Below are 9384 nucleotides of genomic sequence, written 5' to 3' on the forward strand. Positions count from 1 at the left end.
TACACCGTACACTTTCAGATTTAAAACTTTGCAGGATATCTTTTCATTCACTTAGAGCTGTGTTACACACTGCATGAAAGGTAATTTTCAAAAATCCATAATAGGGGCACTTTAAATCCAGTATCCAAACAAAAACCAATGGGATTGGAAAGACATGAGGGTGAGCAATTGATGACAGAATTTTCATTTTGGGGTGAACATTATCCCTTTAATGTGTCACAACACACGTATGAAGTCTTTTACCATGAATATTAATTAAGTGAAGATGTGACGTTTTGATCTTATTGGCTGAAACGGATTGGGGTGTGTGCTAATTAATTCGCAAAGTAACGAGACCTACTATGGGGAAAGTCATGAATATGTATAAGGTTACTTGCTCTCGGGAGGTTACAGCGTCTGTGTGACCCAATTAATATTCATACAGTATCTTTATTGCGCTTTGGGAGGCCCACTGAATTATATAAATCAGTGGTAGAGTCCAGTTTAAATAGCGAGCCTTTAACGCATTTTGAACACACGGACTGTGGTGTCGGGGAAAAAAAAACCTTTATTAGATGACAGAAGCAAAGTATCACAACATGTCTCTATAGTTTGTGGAAAAGTCAGAAAGCTCTCAGCTCAGCCAAGGTTATGATCTGTCTTCACTGAGTTTACGAAGCTCTGATTTGGTTTTATATTATAAGTATGAATGAGGCTTAATGTGACTGATTTAGTGAACTTAATTAATAAACAAATCATTTTACGCGGACGCCATAAAAACAAACTACACACGCACACATCGCACCTCTCACTACTTCAACATTTGTTCATGAATGAAAACATGAGCCCATTATGAGAGTCGGAGCAGCTGGTATGACTGAACAAGCATAAAAGCCCCACTAAACACACACGCCTCTCAGGGACACCAGTTACCGTTCATTTGAATGAGGTTATTTTATGTTGGCAAGGAAAGCTACAAGCATTATTTCGGATGATGACCACTAGATGGCGCACATTCCCTTTTGCTGGCAGACGTCAGGATACAATAAATAAAATGAAAAATGTAAGTGTGCTATCAAAATATTCAGCTCTTATCTGCTAATATAGGCAAAACAATGTTTTCTTTATGTTATGCTGTGTATAAAGCCTTTTGTAGATATAAAGATGCAATAAATATTCAATACTTCAGCATTTATGGCTGCAATTACTCCTAATGCCGGGAGAGGGCTAAGGCTTACTTTTTGAGTTATACAAACATAAAGTTAGGTTCCTGCTTCATATTCATTTTATAAATTATCATTACATTTAATGTTAAATATACATATTAATTTAAAATAAAGCATTACTGATCATATAGGTCTTAACTATAGCCAGTCTCCCACAAAAAAAAAAAAAAAAATTCCCTCTTTGCTTATTGTTGGATTCTTTTCACCTTTTACATTTATATTCATTGTTTGATGTAAGTTCTTGATGTACTGAAGTTTTTATTCCTTAACAGCATTCTCTAGTGATTGACATAAAATTGGACAAACCACAGGAGCCTCCAACTACTGAGGGCGGATGTTCCTGTTAATAGCTCACATCTGATTTACAGCATCATCTACACCACATGCTTGTTGTGTTGCTTCCTCTTGGTTAGCTTCCAGTTGTGTTTTCAGAATGGATATTTGGCCTTCCCATCTGACTTTTAGTAACTGGTTGGAATCAGTGTTACGTCAATTTCAGTTGTAAAATAGTATACTTTAGTAACAAAATTGCCAAAAAATCCTAAAAATTTGAAAAGTAAAGGGCAAAAATCAACAAAAATGTAGACTATGTCCAGCATATATACTTTTTGAAAATGTAGAGAGGCAGATTTTTTTTCTTTGTTTTGTATTTTTGTATACAAGGATGAGCACTAAAACAGATGCAGACAATAAATTCTATAATTTTGCTGTACAAATCAGGATTTCAAAAGCAAGAGGGCAATTCAAACAACAAATAACCAACGAAATATGGCAAACATGCATGTTAGCCATTTTTAAAAGCATCTCAATCCAGCTGGCTACTGTGCACAAGATTATGTGAATGTGTATGTTTTTAATGCACTTCATGAAATCAACTTATTTTAGCCTCTTTTTTTTTTTCTTGCTGTGACGGAACTTGAAATTTTAAGTTTCAGGCCAGGTCTTTAAGTGAGTTTGTGTAAGTGTGTCATTACAGATCCCTTAAAACCTTTCCACATTATGTGTGATTTTTAAAAAATCTGTTTATGTACAGTTCATGTCTTAGTTACACGGTTTATTGAATGTTTACAGCATATTTTTTCTTTATTATTTCCTGTTCACAGTGAAAGCAAACCACTTGTGCAAACAACCTGATAACATGAAAGGATTCTGTTTCTTCTGTGGAATGTTTCTTATTCTTTAACTTAATTAGGGCATTTAGCGTATTGCAGATAGTCTCTATGAAGACTATGAACGTGACTGAGGAGCAAATCATGCATCTAAACTTGGTCATTCATATTTAATTGATTGGAATAATTCCTTTGCACACTAGCAGTTTCCACACTGATTCTTCAAACAGTCCAGTTCTATTGTAAATATATCAGCTGTCATTTTCAAACAGGCTTTAATATCAGAAATGCAAAGATGGGACATTCCTCCAAAAATAACTATAGTTCAATTTTCATAATTAGCATTATGCAGCATTATTGTGTTTGCCTTGTGTAGGAACCCACTCATGTCTACACCTGCTCTTTGGGCCAGTAAATTGTAGTGCACTGACCAGGGGGACACACATTGTGTAGTACATCAGTTTATTTGAAATGTATTTCATGTGAATCCTTAATGCACTTTTTCAAGAAAGGAAGATGTAAATGTTTCAAAATTGCTGTCAAATGTCTGTCCTTGAAACCACTTTAGAGTTCAAACTGTAGCGTACATCTCTGTGAAAATCGCTCGAGGGTCACTGTACAGATATACTATTTGTAAAGTTGCTTCACATAACGCAGAAACAAGTCAAAACTAGCTATCTGTGATGTTGAGGAAGTGAGTAGGAGCACATAACATTAGCGCCAGAATCCAAGTGAAATGCCACTTTTTCCCTATTAAATCCAGCAGCATTTAGTTGGAATGGAAGGTGAACTACACTGTAATTGTTTGACAGTAAAACCCTTCATTTGCTTCCTGATTTTGGATAGTTTGGAAACTTAAAGGGAAAATCAGATTTGTCTGTGCCAGTGCTTTCTCACATCACAGAGAGGTTCAGAAAGATGTCACTTAATGAAAGCTTGATGGGAGTATTTATTGGTTTTGTTTACATTTAGTTTTCTTCACTTATTATCTTCTGAAAAGAGGTTCTCATTTGAATTTAATGGGGTGTAGATACGCCCTGTGTATGGAATCATGTCATCAGTGTACTATCACCTGTACTATACCGGTAGTCATTGTGATTGACACAACGCTACATCAGCCTTGGGAGAATGTCTGTGCGTAAATGAGTTATGCTTTTAAGGGTGCAACCATTCCCTGTGTATATGTTTTAGCTCAGCCAGCCTGATTGATTCAGAGCTAGCTTTACCATTCACACTGTATAGAAATCTAGCATGTCGGTCCAAATCAGTAAAATCAATAAAAGTGTCTTATTACCAAAAAATGAATATTGACCACTCTCATTTTTCTTATGCTTTTCTCATGTATAACTGGTCAAAGTTTGGAATAAGAATTAATATTTAAAAAATATATTTTAGTCTCTTATGATCAGCATTTATTTGATGAAAAATACAGTAAAACACTAATATTGTGAAATATTACAATGTAAATGTAATCTAAAATAGAATTATACCATTTTAGATAGAAATGTGGATTATTAGAATGTTAATAGAATTGAATTAATCTATATTATAATTTAAAAATAGAATTAAGTATTATTCCATATTAGAATGATTTCTGAAGGATCATGTGACACCGAAGTCTGGAGTAATAGCTGCTGAAAATTCAGCTTTGCCGTCACAGGAATAAATTCTATTTTTAAATACATAAAATAGAATTAGGTATTTTAAAAACGTAATAGCATTTTACAAAATGACTGTTTTTACTGTATATTTGATCAAATAAATGCAGCCTTAGTGAGCATAAGGACCTAATATATATATATATAAATTTTTTTATCCTAGTTGTTTTCATACAGTATTATTTCTTGACTTTGTAATGTAAACTATTATATCTATACAGGCTGTTAGTGTTTATTAGGTTGTCTTCTCAAGAGGTTGTAAACCTCAGGAAACAGCTTTAAGTTATAACTGACAAATTAAGCAGTATAATTTTACACGTGAAAGCTTTGCAAGACTTGTCAAAACAGGTCAAAGCTTAATCCACCGTTTCTCTCTAAACAGGTTTGCATAGGTGTAGGTGAAACTAGTTCACACTCTTTACTGAAACTGTGAGTAAATTTTCTGTTTGGCTTCTGATCAACCATCAATGAGAATCATAAATCAGCAGTTGTCTCTTTGACTTACATTATATTTATGAGGCCTGTAAAGCAGCAGCACAGACAGAGACTGATGAATTGACTCATGGATAGTCATTTGATAGTGCTTGGATATTTCTGTAGTAGAAGAATGTGTTGTGAAACATAACAAAGCTTTATAATCACTTTACATCTTTGTTTTGGTTGTGTTATTTGCTTGCGAAGCCTTCTGAGGAAACATAAACATATCATTGTTTCATGTTCCAAGAATTCACGTCAAGAATTCTCTTTAAATGTTTTGATTTTTTCTCTCTCTCTGTATTTTCTCTCTGTAAGACTCTGTATTTGCCAATGTAGTATAAGAACCCTTGGTAAACTCTTTCAGAAATTATACATAAAAGATGACATATGTTTAATGAAAAGCATGTATAATCCATTGACACGGCTGAGTGATTGCATTTGTTGTGTTTTTTTGGTCAGTTGCAGACACACTACAGTGAATATGCCAACAGTATGGAATATACTTATGTTTTTAATTTGGCATTAATTTGTAATGCAATATTTTTTTTAACATTTCAACATTTAATTTCATATATAATTTTTCATTTGCCTAGTAAAAGACTAGTAAAAGTCACGGTATTGCATTTATTTTATTCTTTTTAAAGCACAATGATAATATAAAAAAAGTTGATTATTTTTTCTTTGGAAACAGAGATCCCTCAGAAGGGGAATGTCATATTCGGGGTCTTTGTATCAAAAAGTTTGAACCCCCTCTGCTCTAGATAGGCATGTAAAACAGGACGTCATGATGTACTATTTAAAAAGAAACCAACAACATTTAGCAATCAGATAGTGCTTGGATATTTCTGTAGTAGAAGAATGTGTTGTGAAACATGATAACAAAGCTTTATAATCACTTTACATCTTTGTTTTGGTTGTGTTATTTGCTTGCAAAGCCTTCTGAGGAAACATAAACATATCATTGTTTCATGTTCCAAGAATTCACGTCAAGAATTCTCTTTAAATGTTTTGATTTTTTCTCTCTCTCTGTATTTTCTCTCTGTAAGACTCTGTATTTGCCAATGTAGTATAAGAACCCTTGGTAAACTCTTTCAGAAATTATACATAAAAGATGACATATGTTTAATGAAAAGCATGTATAATCCATTGACACGGCTGAGTGATTGCATTTGTTGTGTTTTTTTGGTCAGTTGCAGACACACTACAGTGAATATGCCAACAGTATGGAATATACTTATGTTTTTAATTTGGCATTAATTTGTAATGCAATATTTTTTTTAACATTTCAACATTTAATTTCATATATAATTTTTCATTTGCCTAGTAAAAGACTAGTAAAAGTCACGGTATTGCATTTATTTTATTCTTTTTAAAGCACAATGATAATATAAAAAAAGTTGATTATTTTTTCTTTGGAAACAGAGATCCCTCAGAAGGGGAATGTCATATTCGGGGTCTTTGTATCAAAAAGTTTGAACCCCCTCTGCTCTAGATAGGCATGTAAAACAGGACGTCATGATGTACTATTTAAAAAGAAACCAACAACATTTAGCAATCAGATTTTTTAATTTACAATAATTTATAAGTTATATAAATGACAAAGCTTAAAATAACTTAAAAGAGTCCATTTGAGATGTGGGGGTGATCAGAATCTTTCACAAGATGCCATCTGTTCTGAAAGTCTTGTTTCGCATCTGGGACCCTCTGTCTCTCGGGACAGCTGAAGCAAACCTGGCCTCAGCAGCTGGGACGGATTAAGGGTGGAATATCTAATGAGAAGTTCCCCTCAGATGGAGGAGCAGGATTCGGACTTGTGGCTATTCAAGTGGAAAATGCAGTCGCAGAAGCACATGGAGGGGATTGGATTTGTTTAAACAACCTTGTCCAGGACTGACTGTTGCTCCCGCTTTTTCAGTACGCCAGACGTAATTAGCACATGACATACACCTTTAATGGCAGAAGCAAAACAGACAGTGAAAGTCTATTGTTTGTATTGCTAATCCTTTGTTTATGGTGTCTGTTGCACTTTTCAAAAAAATCTCTTCTGATGAAATCCTTCTCCATGACATAATTTCTCTGTGTTGAGAGACAAAGGTAAAAGTGAGAAACTGAAAATATTCTATTGTTTTCTTTTGATGAACACAGCTGTCACAATAATGTTAAAAATCATCATCCAGTATATTTGTGTTAATATGACAGTATTACGATCCCTGACTAATTATCTTTATTAAAGTCACACAAAATTGACAATTCTGTCATCATTTACTTACCTATATGTTGTTACATTTTGTTTCAACTGAGTTGTCGATCATTACAGTAGGATGAAGACTTACACATTGCAGGTGGGAACAATCCTCTCTTCGGGGTTCCTGGAAAAACTCATTCTCTTCAGGAAAGACGGCAGTCGGAGTTAGGGTCTGTGTTGTTTTCGCACTGGGCTAAAACCAGAGACAGGAGGAAGTTAGGTATGAATGGGAACACAAATGCATTCATCCTTGACCTCGGGACTTATTTTCTAGCTACTATTACAGACACTCTGAGGTTTCTCTTTAAGTATAAACATTTGAGACCAAATGCTCTACTAACAAAATCACATGTGACAATGGGTGTACACTTTCTGCTAGTATTCTGGCTACTTATAAACTGAATCAGGTGATATATGTGTCACGTTGCACACACACGAGGGACGAGGAGACGCTGGAGAATATGTTGACAAGACTTTATTTACAGGAACCAAGGGAGACGAACTCAGGAAGACGTTTACACGAAGACGTTCAACAGCGGACAGAGAACTAGGGACTGGGAACACTTTAAATACACACAGGAGGAGGGGATGACGAGACACACCTGGGATCCATGAACCATCATGGGGAACACCTGGGACAAATTAAACATGGGAAAGGAACACCTGGGGAGCAAGACACAGACAAAACATGGAACAGAGTCTGACAATATGGAGGTTGCTGATTCAAACGGCTCACTTGACTCTGTAAATTAATTTTAGCATCTGGTTGCATGTTACACATTAGTCACCAGTCACTGAGGGCCTGTTTACACCTGGTCATTTCATGCGTTTTCGCTGGTCGGATATCTATCCGATTTGTTAAACCGTTTCCATTTACACTTGGCCACATAAATGTGTCGTCGCAAAACGGATATAAATCCGATCTTCAATTCCCGCGCTATATTTAAATTTAATTTCAGTTTCATTCGCGGCAGTTTGCGCGTCGGCTTGCTGAAGAGATACTCAGCTACTCGTCCGCAGCGATGCGTGTTGCATTAGCGCAGTCTGACTAATGTCATATAGCCTATAACACGCTCTCACACGTTTATTATTTTAATATTTTGGGAGGAGTAAAATGTACATATGTGGTTTCAATAACCAGATGCATTTACACTTGTCGAGTTTCGTCTGGAATGCGGCCCAGACCACTTCCTGAAGTGGTTTGAGTGATCGGATTTATATCCGTCTCGAACATCCTGGTCTTTTCACGATCGGATAGCTATCCGATCAGAAAAAACGCATGAAGTGACCAGGTGTAAACAGGCCCTCAGGTACTCGGGTCAGTGAAAAATATGAATATGAGGACAATGAAAAATATATTTTTTAATTAGTTAAAACAAATATACCAAGTTACATTTTCAACAAAGGGTTACATGTAATGACTCTAAAAATGTCATGTGGTGTAACCAAGTTAAAAAGGAATAACATATGTTCCATGAATATGTGTGAGTGTAAACATCTTATAAAAAACGTTTTTGGACATATTTTTCAAGGAAAAAAATACTTGTACAAATATCATTACGTTTTTGGGGGAGTCGCACCCCATGACATTTTACAACTTGAACTAGCCTTGACATTTCATAAAACAGTCAAATTCTTTTTTAAGAGGTGTATTGACCTTGACACACCGTCATTAGGGTCTGCAAGGGTCTTTTCTATTATATCATTATATTTATATTATAATGATTTTTTTTTTTCTTCTTCATTTTTTAACAAAAAAAATTCAAATAATAATAATATTTTAATAAAACCGCTTAACTTTTTACTATAAGAATAATAGATTATGCTAGACTACTTAATAATGGTTTCTTTTTGAGTTTTAATCAAGTAAGTTTCTTTTAGTTTAGTTCATTCTTTTTAATAAGGCTTTTTCTTAATTATATCATCAGGACAGTTGTATCCCCCTTTTGTTTTTGACAATGTGCCTCAAAAAAAAGAAAACAATTTAATTCAGAAATTTAAAACACGCATCAAAGAAGTCATTGTATGTTTGAATTGCATTTCAAATGTATTTTTTAATACAATTAAGCATCATCTTGTCATTTCAGTGACCCACTCACCATTCAGCCTGTGATGAGGGCAGCACCTGCATATTAGCGTTTTCCCCCTCTTCCTCATTTTCCTGTTCTCTCTCGTCCTCTTCCTCCTCTTGCTCATCGCAAATGTTGTCCCACACTTGGCTATTGACAAAAAGAGCCTCCTGCAAGCTGAGCCCACGGTCCACACAAGTCACCTGGCGACAGAGGGGACAGCGAATGGTGCGCAGGCCGCTGTAATGCAGCCCCATTGTCTCCAAACAGGGGGTGCAGAATGTGTGGTTGCAGTGGAGAGTTCTGGGAACGCGGTCGATGCGGGAGTAACGCAGGTAACAGACCCCACATTCCTGATCCTCAAACAGCACCATGGCTGAACACTGGAACTGATGTTTGATCTGATGATCTGATGTTGGTGTAGTTCAGTCTTCTGGAAATTGTTTAGCGTACTCTGCAAAAACAAGGCGGGGAAAAGACTTTCAAACGTAGTCCATACGTGTAGTAAAAAATACGTAGTAAAAAAATTGTCATTATTTACACACATCCATGTCATTCCAAACATGTATTACTTGGAACTCAAAAGGGGATATTTGAAAAAAAGTGTTTGGACCACAACTT

At 35.4% G+C, this 9384-nt stretch overlaps 2 protein-coding genes across 2 annotated transcripts in view; one reads left to right on the top strand and one right to left on the bottom strand.

The window, feature by feature from the left end:
• Nucleotides 1-3595, top strand: part of LOC107696768 (ras-related protein Rab-6B-like) — an 82000-nt gene extending 78405 nt beyond the window's left edge. Inside the window, exon 8 of the mRNA XM_016497263.1 lies at nt 1488-3595. Within this exon, the coding sequence (XP_016352749.1) occupies nt 1488-1552 (65 nt within the window). The 3' untranslated portion in view covers nt 1553-3595. The remainder of the gene's footprint in view (nt 1-1487) is intronic.
• A 2223-nt stretch (nt 3596-5818) lies between these two features.
• LOC107696753 (E3 ubiquitin-protein ligase RNF168-like) overlaps nt 5819-9384 on the bottom strand; it is a 5148-nt gene continuing 1582 nt past the window's right edge. Inside the window, 3 exon segments of the mRNA XM_016497232.1 lie at nt 5819-6525; nt 6783-6887; nt 8794-9217. Of these exon segments, the coding sequence (XP_016352718.1) occupies nt 6399-6525; nt 6783-6887; nt 8794-9137 (576 nt within the window). The 5' untranslated portion in view covers nt 9138-9217 and the 3' untranslated portion in view covers nt 5819-6398.

Source organism: Sinocyclocheilus anshuiensis, unplaced genomic scaffold (genome assembly GCF_001515605.1).
Source record: "Sinocyclocheilus anshuiensis isolate Anshui unplaced genomic scaffold, SAMN03320099.WGS_v1.1 scaffold999, whole genome shotgun sequence".
Taxonomy (NCBI): Eukaryota; Metazoa; Chordata; class Actinopteri; order Cypriniformes; family Cyprinidae; genus Sinocyclocheilus; species Sinocyclocheilus anshuiensis.